The 16860-nt window shown below is 41.4% G+C and overlaps 1 protein-coding gene across 2 annotated transcripts in view; it reads right to left on the bottom strand.

The window, feature by feature from the left end:
- The window catches only part of MAPKAP1 (MAPK associated protein 1), a 157207-nt gene that overhangs the window by 23567 nt on the left and 116780 nt on the right, over nt 1-16860 (bottom strand). The window contains exon 8 of one of the 2 annotated variants that reach the window (XM_024214529.2): nt 8471-8578. The exons of the other annotated variant lie outside the window; for it this stretch is intronic. Within the exon in view, the coding sequence (XP_024070297.1) occupies nt 8471-8578 (108 nt within the window). The remainder of the gene's footprint in view (nt 1-8470; nt 8579-16860) is intronic. 2 annotated transcript variants of the gene reach the window in all.

Here is a 16860-nt window from a genome sequence, read left to right on the forward strand (position 1 = left end):
CCAGCAAAAGGCTTGTCATTTTCTATAGATTAATATTGTTCAAGACTTACGTGGTTGGATCTGGCTCAACACACTAATGCTTCCTGCATTGACCTTCTACACTCTGGTGGTGTAAATTTATATCCCATTTGAGGATTTCAACTTATAGTGAAACTAGAGAGTTTCCATATCTGGAGTCTGGTAACAAGTGGAGTACTTGCTTTTTAGAAAGGACAACAGCTACCAGGGAGAGGAAAGCCCTGGCACTTGAGTCAAATACACACTGCTGATGCAGAAGCAGGCTTCCTTTTAATGGAGATAATTTGGAGTTGCAGAACTGCATCCTATTTGTCTCTGCAGGTGCTGCTATCACAGCCGTGGAGAGGAGCAGTGTAAACTTAGAGGGAAACAATAAAAACCTCAACACTCAATTTTTCCCACTTGCAAAAAATTTCCCCTTTCAGTTTATGAATTCACACCCAGATTTTCTCGTCTACAGTACACATGTTCACCTCTGTGTTCAGAGAACTTAAGTGCCTACAGCTAAATGCTTAAAAGTACACAGTGGAAAAACCATGTTCCAAAGATATCAGCCTAACAACCACCTTTCCAACTATCTTCCCCATGAGAGAAAGGATTAGACTTGTGTGTGCCTCAGCAACACACAAAACAGCTACTTGGCATTACAATCTAAAGGGTTTTTTTAAATCTGCAAACTGGACCATCCCATTTGGATATTTTTTTTAGCTCCAATAAAATGGCGTATATGAGCATGTGAATTTGTGCATACCCATCTGAACATTGTAACCACTCCACACTACAGAATGACAAGATAAATTGTAATGGCTCCTTCAGAGACATTACAATGTATTTTGTCAAAGACCCTTGTGTTAATGTCTCTATTCTATGGATTATCATAATGTATCATGTCAAACACTCATGGCGCAGTATTTCAAAGATACACTGAGATATGTCAAACTTTTGGTGCAGTTAAAAGCATTTTGAAACACCGTGGCATAGAGGTGCCTGGAAGGAAAGCAAGGACTATAATGGAATGGATTGCCTTAGGATCAAAAGAAAACTGACTAGGAATAGAAGTTAAAGGACTGAGTTCAACACATAAACCTACTGAAATGCCAATGTAGGGCTGCCATGCATTCCTTCAATTACCCAACTGTGCTTTAACACTGCGCTGTTTCAACCATCAAACTGTGTGCAGTGTTATGATACAATCCGCAGAATACTGTATTGCTATTCTGTGGTCCCGTATAATATAGCCTGCAGCCATATCACCTTGTATCAGATTTCTAGCTAAGCATGGCCTGCCTGGGTGAGTACTGGAATAAGAACTCTCCAAGGAATACTTAGAGGGCATAGGAAATTGTGCTGGTGATTCAGTACTGGCATTCTTCATTCGGAATGAATAAAGCGCAGATCCTGACCACCTGTGGCTCTTCCTGGAAGGTGCAGAGGTGTTAACCCAGTGTCCTGGTCGTATTCCTTGTTAGGTCTGGACTGCACCTGGGGTGGGAACTAACCTTTTGCCTACTGCAGTTTTCAGACAGGTACAGCATTACCTCAAAGGGCTGCACTACCTAACCTAAGTTGTTGGGTAATTTTACAATTCACAGTTAGCTATTTGTTATGTTCTACCCAAGAGGTGGCTGCATTTTGGTGGTGGGTGAAGACAGTCCTATGTTCCCCTAAGTTTAATACTTCAAATAATTGGTTCATGAGGATGATGTTATACTAAAGGTAAAATGTGTGGACTAATAGCCAAACCAATCTGATACCTAGTCAGAAATTTTGTAGTAACAAAAATAAAATACTGATCTCCTCTAGAGTCTTTAATCAAAGGTTTCTTAAAGTACTTTATAAATATTAACTAATTAAGGTTAAAAAAACTGGGCATGTTTAGACATCAGAAAGAAGACTGCGGGGGGACCTGATGATAGTCTTCAAAAACATGTTAAGAGGTGTTTTAAAGAAGACTGTTTCAATTGTTCTTTATGTCCACTGAAAGTAGGACAAGAAGCAATTGGCATGATCTGCAGCAAGGGAAATTTACATTAGATATTAGGAAAAACTTTGTAATTATAAGGATAGTTAAGCACAGGAAAGGTTACCAAGGGCGGTTGTGGAATCCCGATCACTGATGGTTTTTAAGAACAGGTTAGACAAACACCTGTCGGGGATGGTCTGGGTTTACTTGGTCCTGCTCGGCGCAGGGGAATGGACTAGATGGCCTCTCAAGGTCCTTTCCAGCCCGACATTTCTAGGATTTTATAATTAAGACTCACAATACAGCCTTGTAGAGTATTAATCTTCTGTTCCCAGTTTCAATGGGTGGCTTTCCACAAGTCATAGCCTCTCAATCTGTGTTTACTCATTTGTAAAATGGATAGAAGAAGTGTCTCTCTCAGAGGGGTATTATGAGGCTGAACTTACTCATATATCAGATCCTCAGATGAAAAGTCTGTATAGAAGGGCATGTTAGTAGTGTTATTAATTCTTTGACTGATTAACTAGTAGCCACAACCAAAATCAGATTCAGGGATAACATTTTCATTAGAATTTAAAATCTGAATTCTTTGACAAAGTTTAAATGATTAAACTGGGGGATTTTATATTGGAAATATTTCAGATCCTCTGTAAAACAGAACAACCTCTACTAATCTTGTTTTATTTGGCTATGTGAAGAGGACAGTTTAAGGTTTGTCGAATTTCTCTAGTTGCTGATCGTGGGAGAGAAGCCAGGAATTCCACCATCAGAACAGATCATCTATCTAAAGATGGCAAGACATTAGGACCCCTGAGGGTGCAATGGATAATAGCAGTAATATCAGTAACAGCAGAGATAAATTCCCTGCCCAGAAAAATCCTGACTATAGAACTTGGCATATTGCTCCTATACCTGCAGCTTTATCAGAATGTTGAGGAGACCAAAATAATTCAACAGAGGAAAGAATCATCTCCAAGCGCTGACTGGAGACACCATCATAAGAGATACTTGCCACACATAAGCAGCTGTGAGTAAACCTGTCAAATATTTACAGGCCTGCTGGGTGTTTGAAATGGAGATCACAGTGTAGTTTTTGAATGTAAAAGCATCTACTTGGCAAAGCAATCAGCTCAAGTGGACACTCCAGGCCTAGACCAAGAGTCCGTTCAGCAGTCTGAAGTCAGAGACCAAGACTATGTCTACACTGAGCACCTTACAGCAGCAAAGCTGTGCTGCCATAAGGCATGCTGTATAGCCGCTCTTTGTCGGCATGAGAGAGCTCTCCGGTCAACAAAATAAAGCCACCCCCAACATGGGGCGGTAGCTTTGTTGGCAGGATCCTGCCGGCAAAACGCTGTCCACGCCAGTGCTTTTCATCAGTAAAACTTTTGTCAGTCGGGGTGTTTTTTATTCAGAAAGTGCAGTATAGATGAAGCCCAAGTATCTCATTGGGGGAAAAGATACTATTCCAAAAAGTGGCTACCAAAGATCAAAGGTGTTAAGTTCACAACTACCTTGGCATTTTGTGCTCTTTCATTATCTATTTAACTAGAGGCAAAACACCATCATGTTGTTCTGTAAAGTTAGGTTCCTACAAATGATACAGGGATTTCCTGTGCGAAAGAGGCAGAAATCAAAAGTGAGAAAAGCTTTTAAGACCATGTATTGCAGAAACATAGCATCAAGAAAGATGAGAACTGTATGAAGTAAAACAAATAAGGAAAACAAATATATTTTCACTATGTGCTTGACAACAGGAGATGTGAGGAAACAGGCTCCAGGGAGGTCAGATGCCCATCTCCTGATCATGGTTTCTAGAAAGAAATAAGAGGCATGTCATTCTGATCTGACACACCCATGGTGGGGACACAGTTATTTATGACCCAGACAAAAAGGGGTCTGTTGCTTCTTAGGAGCCAGGCCAAATATCACAACAACAAACACAAATTATATACCTGAGAGAAGAAAAAATTCCACCATTGCCTTAGGGGTTGTGTATCTGAGAGCCCTGAAGGTGGCTTTTCCCCTCAGGAAGAACCATGAGGTCTATGAGACAGACCTCAGATAATCTCTTATGAGCTGGGTTCATTCTTCTCATTATTTGTAGGGCACTAGTGCCTAGGAGCGCCGCTATACCCGTGCCAGGTGTCTGGCCTGGAAGAAGAGGGAGCACAGCTCAGCTGGGGAGGACCCATGAAGAAGAGCAGACTGATGTGATGGTGTGAGAGAAGCCTGGCTGGGCCCAGGAGCTGACTGGAGGCTGAGGTCTCCATGCTGTGGTGGAAACTAGGCATGATACAGACTATCTGATTTATTACCAGGAACCCATTGGTGGGCATTAAGACAAGCGGATGCAGCTAGGGTCCACAAGAAAGGAAAGGGACTGAAAACAGAGCCCAACACGGCCAAAGGTTCTTTTGGTTTGTGTTTATATTGGATTTTCACCTGAGGACTCCATCACCCCAGCAGGGGGTTGAACTCTCTCGGTGACTAGGCCAGAGAGCTAAGCCACCTCCATAACGAAAGAGTGCTGAAGACTCTACTGGGGAAACTGAGGCAGAGCTGCTCAGTGCAGTGCCACAACACCAGGGAGAATGCAGGGATAACACCTACACCACAGATCAGTACAGAAGTAAGGTTTTTGTTCATGTGCAAAGCTGAAATTATTTTGGGAAGATCACTCTCACTAGCATTATAACTGCACTTAGTTCAGGCGATGAATGAGGTATATCATCAGAAGAACTGATTTTCAAATGGTGAAAAAGATAAAACAGTAAAAGAAACATCAGAATGGAGGCACATGTCTAGACATTTCTAGTGATGTGCCTACAAGGCCTCCAGGAACAAAGCATGGAGTCCGACTCAAAACACGAGGCATTAGCTGGCATGTGAAAATGACAGACTGCTAATCTCAAAGATACTACAGAAGTATCAGCTGTAGTATGGCTACTTAAAATATTAAATAGATGACATATTCAAGAGCAAGCAAATATGTATTTCCTCAATAAAACAAAAATACAAGGTTAACTCCATTGCAAAAATGTCCCCTTATTACTTTAATGTACTAGTATATTGCTTAATGAAAGTTCTTAATTGTAATTCAATTAATTACATACACAGAGTCCCCAATTACATTTTCCAATAAGACACTGGCTTTGGTACAGGTCTAAAGGCACTTAACCAATTTTAATATATTAAGACCAATTTCCCTTGAATACTAATTACTACCTAATGGTAAAATGAGAAAGAGGAACTTTCCAGAAGCAGGATGGAAAGAATAAACTAAATTAGCAATGAAGAATTTGCTGTTTTTCATAAAAGCATTTCACATAGCAAAATACAGGCATTCAGTTTAAATATAAATCTGAATGTAATTTAAAAAGTTCCAAATTTGGGAGATTAGCTTGAGCATGTCTAGTAAATGCTAGACGTTTAGGAGATTTTTGCACGTGTATTTCTATTAATGAAAAGTTTTCTGTTTCCACTTAATCCCATGAAATATAAAGTATACATTCACCCAAAGGAAACTGGCATCTATTTTACTAGCATCTGTTTGGCTCCATGTGAAAAAATAAATGAGCACATTTAATAAATAGCTCTTCTAATTGAGATTCTTCTCTATCCGAATACACAATTAAGTTAAAGAGAAATAATTTGAAATCAGACCTAACATACAATATAGCTAATTCTATTTGATGTAAAGTTTTGATTTACACCTATCAGTTTCTGTTTTGCATTGTCCCAGACCTATACGCTACACATCAGAGTTGGAGCTGACGAAAACCAATGATTAAATTATTATTTTATTAACGACCACAAGTAATCACAGACTATTTGACATCTCATCCAAAAGACAGCACCTGCAGCACCCCAAGGCCAAACACTGCCATCCAAGTAGTTATTCTAGGTCACAGTTTTAGGCAGAGCGGTGTATGTGGTTTCAGCACAGGCGCCATGAGCTCATTCATTAACGACGGCGTGGCTGCTCAGTTGTTCTGTTAAGTTCGCTGAAGCCTTGGGGCTCCTTACAGGAATGGGCATCAGGGGGAGTCGGAGTGCACTAGCCCGGGGGTAGGCAACCTATGGCATGCATGCCGAAGGCGGCACGTGAACTGATTTTCAGTGGCACTCACACTGCCCGGGTCCTGGCCACCGGTCTGGGGGGCTCTGCATTTTAATTTAATTTTAAATGAAGCTTCTTAAACATTTTAAAAACCTTATTTACTTTACATACAACAATAGTTTAGTTATATATTATAGACTTATAGAAAGAGACCTTCTAAACATTAAAATGTATTACTGGCACGCGAAACCTTAAATCAGAGTGAATAAATGAAGACTCGGCACACCACTTCTGAAAGGTTGCTGAACCCTGCACTAGAGCATCAGCCTCCACAAAAATTTTTCAGGGAAAAGCGACAGGGATCCGCTAGACAGCTGATAGTGGCTGAAAGAACTGGAATTCAGGTGAGTTTACTTTCTCAGCCGCCCTAATGGGAGAGTTACCACTGCACCATGCTGGGGTACTGGTTCAGTGCTGACCAGAGGGAAGGACAGGGCCACCTACTGAATCACCAACACCTAGATATTTCTTAGAGGCTTCCCATCCAAGTACTGACCTGGTATGACTCTGCTTAGCTTGGGAGAACTCAGAGGATCACACCACAGTTCTCATGGCTGCGGGCTACACTATGCATTCTTGCCCGATACTGTACAGATAGGTCTGGAAGTGCAATGTGTGTATTCAGCTTTGAATCAGACAGTTCAGGTTCAAGAGTTTGGTTATATTTTAAATGAAAGAGGCAAAATTGCCAAAAATATGATCAATGCCGGCTTTGGTTCAGGAAAAGAGCTGGTACATGTAAGAACAATTTAATATTACACTGTTTACTTTATGAAATGTAAATTTCATACAAAAGGAACAGTTCAGAGATATACTCAAAGAAATATTAAACAATTCATATATAAACCCCAAGATAGGATTATGGGACAGTCTGATTTACTTAACAAGATTAAAACTATTGTGTTTGCACATTCAGGGCTGGTCTTCTCTATGGGGAGACCGACGCTGCTGCTATTGATGCAGCAGGGATCAATTTAGTGGGTCTAGTGAAGACCCACTAAATCGACGGTAGAGTGCTCTCCAGTTGACCCGGGTACTCCAGCTCCCCGAGAAGAGTAAGAGAAGTCGACTGGAGAGCGTTTCCATTTGACGCAGTGCAGTGAAGACACCGGGGTAAGTCGACCGAAGTTATGTCGACTCCAGCTATGTTATTCATGTAGCTGGAGTAGCGCAACTTAGGTCGACTTACCTCCGTAGTGAAGATAAACCCTTAAAGAAGCTCTTTCAACTTTTGTAGGGTTTCTCTCTGAAGTACTCTAGAATAAAAGGGCACAAAATAAAGGTGAAGCATGAAGAAGGTCTCAGGAGCGAAGTCCATCCACTCTGAACATGGGAGCCAGGAACATGAAGTCTAATCTCAACTCTGACACTGAGTTGCTATTAGTCAAGTCACTTCAGCTCAAAGTCTCAATTCTGCCATTCATTAAATGGGGGACAGCACCACATACCTGGCACATGAGGTTGGAGTTACCCCACTAATGCTCCATCACTTTTCTATGTCATATCCTTGGTGGGGAAATTCAGGAAGAAATGCTATAGCCTTATAAGCATAAATGAAAGGATTTAATCTTTGTAAGGAAACCAGAAATTCCATGCTCTTCAGCAAGGGCTCCAATCGCCACTCTTCGCAACAGAAAACCTCTTAGCATGGGTTTAACTGAGATCATAAATGCCACCAGTTTTCTGACTAATGAAGAAAAAAAAAAAAGAAGAGTGTTGCGTAGAAGTGAGAAGAAAACTAAACTGAGAGCTTGGCCATTGGAACAGTTGGAAAGACAAAAGGATGAACCAAAAGGGGGAACACTTTACATTTGTCTCCAACAAATTTTGTGAAACTTATAAAAACAAAATAAAACAAAACAACCCCCAAAAGTAATGTTTTTGCATATCTGGAGAGAAAACAATTTGTCTCCACACTTAGATAAACACCACCTCTAAACCTCTGCTCTAGTTACATCTACATGATTAATTTCTTTTAGAGGTTAAAAGCTGCTGCTTCTTGGGCAGCAGAATTGACATGGTAAAATGTATAGCAGACCAATAACTTTATCCACTAAATAGTGCTTGCAACAGAAGAAGCTTTATATTTCAAGTGTTTTTCACAGTTGGTCATAACTTTACAGAACAGAGTTTTAACAGAAAAAGATTAATCAAGAAGTGATAAACAGGATGCAGACTATTTACCAAAAGGTATGAAATCAATCATTTCACTTTGGAATATTCTTTTGGCACAGTTGAAAAGTGCCTTAGGAAACAGAGCCTCTTCAAAACTTGCTCGCCCAGCCGGTACAGCCTGTGTTCCAGAATACATAACTTATGTGAGCTTAAGCAATTTACAAGAGCAAGAGTGAAAAGGGCAAACATACTGTTCTCTCGGACAAGGCAGAATTCCAAAGTGCTCTGGCTCTCCAAGGTACAGTCTAAGTCTACTGGGACATTGGGTTCACTCTGCTTCTCCAGACGATACTGAGGACCTGAAACATAAAATAACTTGTAAAATTCTCTGGATTCTAATTAAAAGACAGCTTATGAGGGTCAGTTAACAATACTTAAACTCAAGAGGTAAAGTCGATGGTTGTTTATGTCTAAAGTTCCTGTCCACCAGGAAAAAAAATAGTAATAAAGGAGTGGAGGATGGTATGCTTAGAAAGTGCATGGAAACAGACTATCCCAGTCACTGCCCACAGTGTGACATTTCCTGCCTACTTCACTGCCAACAAAAAATATCAACAAACACTGTTGACCTACACCCAACTAGCTCTATGTATCCACCTGTATCCCCACCCAGGTTCTCTCACTGGCAGTAAAGTTGTTTATTTGGACCTCAAACTGTCCTTAGAAAAAGTAAAATGCAGCTTTCTTTGACTCAGTCTTCCCAGCCATTCTGTATCTAGTGGAAACTGGCCTGTTGTGAAAGGTAGTTGGCCTGCACTTTGCCTCAGAGATGGAGCTATTCTCACATGCTGTCTGGAAGCTGAAGAACATTCTGAAGAGAAGGCAGATGCACTGCAGTATAGCTAAACAATTCCCATGTAAAGACACACAGTGCTACTTTGCTTATCTGAGTGCGTCCCACTCCCAGCCCGGCATAAAAAACTATGTATTCCTTACTGCAGGCTCAAACGGATGTGCACGCACACAGACACAAGGGTGGATTTAAAATGGCAGGAAAGGTGTGATTGTACTGACAAGCCACTAAAGCAAAGTGTCCATGACTAGGACAATAGAGGGCCTCAGAGTGTATGCTGTATCTTGAGACAGTTGGGGAGCAGGCAAGGGTGGGGGTCGGTTTGCAAGAGAAATTTATATTATGGATTTCATTTAATTGTGCAACTCAGTTCTACAATCCTGGGATATTTCTTCTTCCTGCTCATTTTGTGTCTTGTGACAGCCTAGACTTCTAATGCTCACAAGACTGGCACTGCCATTTTAGACATTAGCAGTGGTGACCAGTGCTATTTTCCACATTAACTCAAGATAATGTGACAGACTTTGTACACAGGAATGAGCCTTTCCAGTTATCATTGTTTCTACAGTTTCAGGTAACAGGTCCCAATGCGAGATGGTGTCTGAGATCAGTTAATACCTCAATGGCTGTAAGCAGTGGCAAGGGTCACCGGTATATATATATGAATCCATCGTTCTACCAGAGATCTGAATACTGTTAGCATTACTGCTGAATATACACAAATGCAGTACATATGGGGACTGAATCAGATACAAATGTGGACTGCTGCTGTTTCAAACCAATTACTTTCAAATACATTTCACTTAACTAGATTTTTCCCCAAGATTCAAGTGTCAATCTCTCTATACCCGTGTCACGGAGTGTGGGGGGACTCAGGGCCCTGCACCCCCGGCGTCCTGCGATTCACCATGACTCTCAGCCAGCCAGTAAAGCAGAAGGTTTATTTAGACCACAGGAATACAGTCCAAGACAGGTCTTGCAGGCACAGACAACAGGACCCCCTCAGTTAGGTCCATCTTGGGGTCCCCGGGCACCCTAGCCCCCTTAGGGGATCAGAGCCCTGTCTGCCCCAAGCCCCAGTCACTAGCCAGCTTCTCCAACTCTCTTTGTTCAGTCCCCCGGGCCAAGGTGTCACCTCGCCTCCCCCCCTTCCTGGGTTCTCACGTTACATGCTCAGGTATTCTCCTTCAGTCATTCACCCATCCCCCAATGCAGACCATCCTAGCCACACTCCCCTGTCAGCATTCACAGACTACTTTAAGAACAGTCTCAGTTCGTCACAACCCGTTAATTCAAAGCACTGAAAAGAATGGTGTTTATTTGAAAGTTAGTGTTTTCCAAGCTATACAAAGTATTTTAATAAATGATCATGACGACAAATAGATGTCTTCTTGTGTCTTTCATTCCTACAGATCACAGTTGTACACCTTACACTGAAATAAAACTACGAACAGGGAACACTTCTCCCATTAGTGAAATGAAGCCATTTCTAGGGTGTTACAGAAGGGCTGTTTCAACAGCGCACAGAAACACTATGCAGCGAATTAGAAGAGTATGAAACACGTAACTTCTGTAAATGAAACTGCAGAGGAAATGTAGGTAGCAGAATGTCACTTCCTAAGTAGATTGATTGAAACATCACAGCTAATACCCCTACTCTTGCAAAAAGTACCATTGGGGTGTTAATGAACACAAGTGGCTAGGACAGTGGTGGGCAACCCGTGGCCCATCAGGGTAATCCATTGGCGGGCCGCCAAACAGTTTGTTTACATTGACTGTCCCACTGGGCTAGGACCTCTGTTTTCTCTCTCAAAAGATGAACCAATGATTACGTAGTTTGGTGCACAGTTGCTGTGAGTCCAGAAAAATAATTTTATCCAAGAAACCCATTTCAATTAGTAAGGTATGTCCTCAACTCGATCCCTTAACGCACACGACACAAAGGATAGCACCAGCCATAGTGGATGAGTGCCCCTTGATGGATAGCAGGTCTCTACAATACAAATGGCTGCTACAGCACGAGCACTTTCGGTTAGTGTTACTGCTGTGTGACAAAGCTGAATGGTGACCGTCCAGTGGAAAACCTCTCCAACGATTCCACTGAAAAAAGCATTTTAAGAAGACTTTTAATACTTTAAAAAGCTAATTAGCCCATTTGTGCTTATTGTTAAAGTCCTTCCTTCTGGCCCCCAAAATCTGGCCAAAAATGCCACTGATAATTTAAAGAACATCTTTAATTTCTAAGGCAAACAGTAACTATTAGATTAAATCATTATTTTCATTAACTCTCTTTGACCATGCAAACATTTCAAAGGAGCTGCTTTTACCCGGCAAAGCTGCCTCTATACCTGTGACACTTAAGGTCTATACACTGGCCCATGCTAGCTGATTCAGGCCCACGGGGTTCTGGCTAAGGGGCTGTTTAATTCTGGCTTGGGCTATAGCCTAAGCTCTGGGACCCTCCTACCTCGCAGGATCCTAGAGCCCAGGCTCCAGAATGAGCCTGAACATCTACACTGCAATTAAACAGCCCCTTAGCCTGAGCCCTGCAAGCCCGAGTGTCTAACTGCAGTATAAAAATACCCCTCCATGCACACGTCCCATCAAGGCCAGAGAAGCACAAGTGTCCACAATAAAAAATTGTTTTCTCAAGTCACTAAAAATACGGTAGCAGCTGGTCTACCAGGCTGACTACGTAACGACGTCTTTTTAGTGATATGAAGGGTCTCTAAACAGGATCTTAATACAGCAAAACTGTTAAAATTGAAATAATGAAATATATTCCCTCTCTATTAGTGGCTAAGTATTTCATCATATACTATGATAATTCAAAGTCAGTAAAGCATTCAGAAATATTTAAAACAAAAAAAATTAAGCCTTTTAGCCTCAGATGGCATGCCTCAGAGAGGGAATTTGTTAGCCAATTCATTTAAATTTACTACAGCATAGTTTCAATTACAGTTCCTCATTGTGTTTCCCCAGAAGCCATGTGAAGAGCACACCGCATGTTCTGAGTGTATTTTGCTCTTGAAATAGTGCATTATTCTTCTGTAAAATGGAGTCTCCTTATTCCTGGTGACTTTCAGAACAGATGCAGGGCCAGGCTATTTGCAGGCCACAAGAGGAAAGCACAACTATTCCCTCTGTGCCCAGCACAATCAGCAATTGCACACGTAGCTGGTTCCAAGCATTTATAAAACAAATTGCACTCCAAGAAAAAGCAGAGATGTTTTATCTAAGCACAAATAGCAAAAGGAGCAAAGTATGTACGGCACCATCTTCCTTCTTCTACAAGACTTGAGCCATTGCAAATCTGTCTCAAAAACTGAAAATAAATAAGGCCTGGTTTGTCAGACAGAAGGAAAAGCGGAACTTACTGAGGATAAACTTCAAATAAATACCAAATCAATCACTCAATCTGGGTTTAAATGTTGTCGTAGGTGTTTAAACTGACAAGGTAAAGGAGATTCAGACAGAGTGCAAAAACTACCTGCTTAGTCCATCTTGCTGTAAGGGAACAGGAGAGAGTAATCTCCAGTGGTCCCCAAACAACTGCAGAACATACACAATGAACAAAGTGGGCAGAGAGATTTGTAGCCTCTGATGTGAATTTCCATGAACTGGCTGCTTAAATCCAAATCTTAGTTCTTAATCTTGCAGCATAAGAGATATGTATTTTGCAAATCTTTCTCTATTTGCAAACAACACAAGAGATCTGTGCTGCAGAGATCAGACCAGCATTAAGGTTATTGTAATTTTCTTAACAGACCATAATCTGTACAATGAGAACTGAAAGAGTGTATCACGTGAATCCCAGATCCATGAGTACTTCAAACCTGGTACGGTTTACTCAGTTTTCCCACATGCTGCAAACTAGTACCAGGGCCATGTACAAATGGAAATGTTTTGGGAAAAGGAATGTATTCCTCAACTCTCAGTATCTGTGACCCTTTTGAAATAAATTGAAGTTACATGTGTGCTAATGGGACTTTGTTTATTTGATTTCCAGCAGATGCAGAGGGCAGAGAGGAGAGTTGAGTCTCATTCTCCCTTTTCTTCCACCTCCACTGGGTCCCACCAGGGCCCCCAACCCACCTCCACTGAGCTTTCCATGGGCACAGCTCCAGGGTGCCCTCAGACTCTGGGTTCATCTACCCCCAGGGCGATCCACACCAGCATACACCCCACTTCACACCCTTTGCCTTCTGTTTAAGATTAGAAGCTCTTGTTTGCTGGTGAGATGCCCGGCACACTGATATGTTGGTAATAATAAAAGTCAATTTTGTGAAATGAGTTAAATGTAGTTTTACATACTGCACTCCCACCCATCTGCTGCCCAAAGCTGCGGTTTCACCATCACTTGGTAATTCCTTAAAGGACCTTTCTTTTGCCTGAGGCTGTGGGAAAGACACACACAAAGAACAGGGGAACCAACCAGTGACATTGACTAGATGTGGTGTAGACCACAGACAAGAAAGTATTTTTTCTTAATCTCAGTTACTGCCATTTTAGGTGTGACTGGTGACAACAGCAGGTAAAAGCAGACAACAGTATGATTTCTAAGTTGACTCCATCCCCATAGAATTATTGCTGAACCAGATATGAAGAATCATGGAGGGAGAGAATTAAAAATCAATGCTCGATAGCAGCTTATCCTCTCCCTATGGATCACAGATTCCCCAGGCTCTGGATCCATGTTGAAGAAGAAAATGACTTCCATAGGCTCAATGCCATTTTTGCTCAATACACTCCCTGCCAAGCTGCATGGCGCAGAAGGCGCCAGCAATTGCAGCTGGAGACCCTTTGGCATAATCTTGCCAGTAGTGAGGCAATTTTGGAGCAAATTGTGAATTTTCGCAATTCTGTAAAATACCAAAATATTGTTAATAAATATACAGTCTGACTATAAACGAGATACTACGTTTAAGATTGAACAAATGAAAAACCGCAACACTACAGGGTGCTGCTGCGGCAATTTCTATTGGAACAGATTCTTCGGAGAAGTGAGTACTATATAATTCAGAGTGTAAATGGGTCTTTAGGCAGTACATACCCTTTAGAAATGGGTTTAAAATGTCAAAAATGTGTAGAAAGCTACATGACCTCTACGTTACAACAACAACAACAAATGTAAGGGTGATTCTATGGAGCAGTTGTATTGAGTAAATAGAAAACTCATTTCAGATGTTCAGAAGATGAATTTATAGTGGAAATAGCATGTAACTTAATGGTCTAATAACAAAATTTTGCTCTGGGCATTTCAAGAGAATTTCCAAGTTATAATACCAAAGTTGGATTTTTATGGATTTTTGTAATCCTGAGGCAAACATTTCCACACATAAAAGTTTAAAAAAAACCCTTCAGAACATGGCATATGAAAGGTAAGTGGCATTGTACATCCATTTAACTATTTAACTCTTACCTTTAACTAAAAGGACTATTACTTTAGCATACAGCTCAGGTTTAACTGCAGCAGGTTGAAACAGTGGTTCAGTATATTTTCACACACACTACCGTTAACATGGGCAAAGATGGACAGCAGGTCATTTGCGTGACATCCCACCATCAAACTAGGAGTTGAGGTGTTAGGAGGAAAACTGCTGTGGGTAGAAGACAACTATGAGCCCTCCAAGCCCCATCCCTGTTCTGTTCACCAAAATACTCCAAGGGAATTACACAGGGAAAGGGCAATCAGGGTTGTGGAGTGACCAAACCTGGCATATTAGTACGTCCAATGAGAAAGGAGTGAGGTGGGTATGAACCAGGAGCGTGATCTGAACTAAGCCAAAATGGGAAGAGATGAAGCAGTTGTACCTGAAAGCAAATAATTTTTCATTCAAAGACTAGAAGAGATTAATTCAAGGGTACAATACATACCCAATAGGCTAAGCTCTCTTTAGCTCTTGGAGGAGGTGCTAAGGTTGAATCCCTATTCCAGCAGACATTGCAGACAAGTTGCCTTGGGCACACTGATCTTCTTAATTTTTGGACCACACTGCTGGGCAAAATATCCTGCAAATATGAGCAAGTGCCTAAACACAAAAAATTGCAAAAGCTAGCACAGACAGAGCAACTCTTCTCTTTTAGCAATGATTTTAACACACTCACTGATCAATAACTGTTGAACAACTGTACTAACTTCATCACAAAGGCAGAACTATTCATTTACAAAACAATACTCTAAACATCTTGACTGCAGACATCAAACTTGCATGCAACATTTAAATGCATATAATTATATAATGCACAATCCCACCAGTTAAAATGCTTATTTGCCCCTCAGTGTGGCTGCTAGAAAGATTTGTACTGAACTATGTTATTGTGTTAAACATTGCAGCAGCTGCCTCTTCAAATAGCAGGAGGATCATTAGGAATTTTTTAAAAAATTACATGAAACAAAGTCATTCTTTAGCTTCCTATGGCACAATATAAAATGTACCCTTGGTGATGAGAACCACAGAGTATAATCGAATTAAACAATTCCCTCAAAAAAGGAGAAAGGCCATGCCTATTACAACAAACCATGCCTGCTGCCTAGTGAAACTGCAAAGCCGTCAGAAAGGGTTTCGAAAGCCTGACCCATCAGTTCTAATTTTTAAAACTTATCCTTTCAGTCAAGACTAGAAAAAGGCCCATTCCAACTTTTATCTTTCCTACAAAGTGCTGCTATCTTGGTCTGATGTCAGGAGCTTTATCTCTCTTTCTGCTGACAAGCAGAGACGAGAGAGATAAGATTGGGAACGAATCTCACTTCTCTGAGTAAATAAATAATCAATACTCATCTAAATGTAAATGAGAAAGTATCCCCCTCTGATAACAGGGCTCTTATCAAAGAGCCAATTTTCTGCAGACATTTGGCCTCAACCAAATCACCATCATTCAGCCCCAGCCTAATGGCTAAAAATCGTAACTAAATTGAACCGATCACCAGAGATCAACTAAGTTCAGCCCTGGCTACTTCAGGTTCAAATGTTTTGGAATGCAATTTTGCCCCCATTAACTTTCAATAGCAATGAAAAATACACTGGTCAGGGGTTGAATGTGCACAATAAACAAACTCGAACACTTATTTTTTTAAAGTGTTTAAACAAAAAACAAACCAAACCCCAGCTCTGTGTGCAAACAAATAAATGTTACAATAAGGATAAAAATGGAGATGGGGGGAAGACTTAGCTCAATGTTTCAATCTGTATGGAATGCTGAGAGCTGTAATTCTGCTGCCAAATAGCAATTCAACTATTTAAAGACAGGTAGAAATAAAGAGACAGACTAGATTAAAATGTCACTGAAGAACTAAATGAACGTCTCTCTACAACATTCCCCTTATTTATTCCCATCACCAAAGCCTTGGTGTATGCCGGGGTGGCCAAACTTACTTACCCTCCGAGCCCTATACAACAATCTTCATAAATTTGAGAGCTGGGGCTCAGGGCTTTGGCCCTCGGTAGGCACCTGCTGGGCTTGGGGCTTCAGCCCCACTCTAGCTGAAGCCCTGAGATCCCCCTCTCTGCTGCGCAGAAGCCCCTATCCCATCACCCCGCTGCAAGGTAGAGGTCCTGAGCTCACCCCCAGTCTGATAGGTAGAGAATGGGCGTGGGGGGGCTCTGCGAGCTGCACTTTAACAGTAAACGAGCCGCATGTGGCTTGCGAGCCACAGTTTGCTCACCCCTGGTCTATGTCCTGGTCAGCTCCTGCCTTGACTAATGCAACCCACTTGTCCCTGATCTTCCCGATCTGCACCCTGCAGCCCCAGGTTAGCCAGCTTGCTTCAGCTACAATCATTCTCCT

The sequence above is a fragment of the Terrapene carolina genome, unplaced genomic scaffold (genome assembly GCF_002925995.2).
Source record: "Terrapene carolina triunguis isolate 2854851 unplaced genomic scaffold, T_m_triunguis-2.0 Scaffold238, whole genome shotgun sequence".
Classification (NCBI taxonomy): Eukaryota; Metazoa; Chordata; order Testudines; family Emydidae; genus Terrapene; species Terrapene triunguis.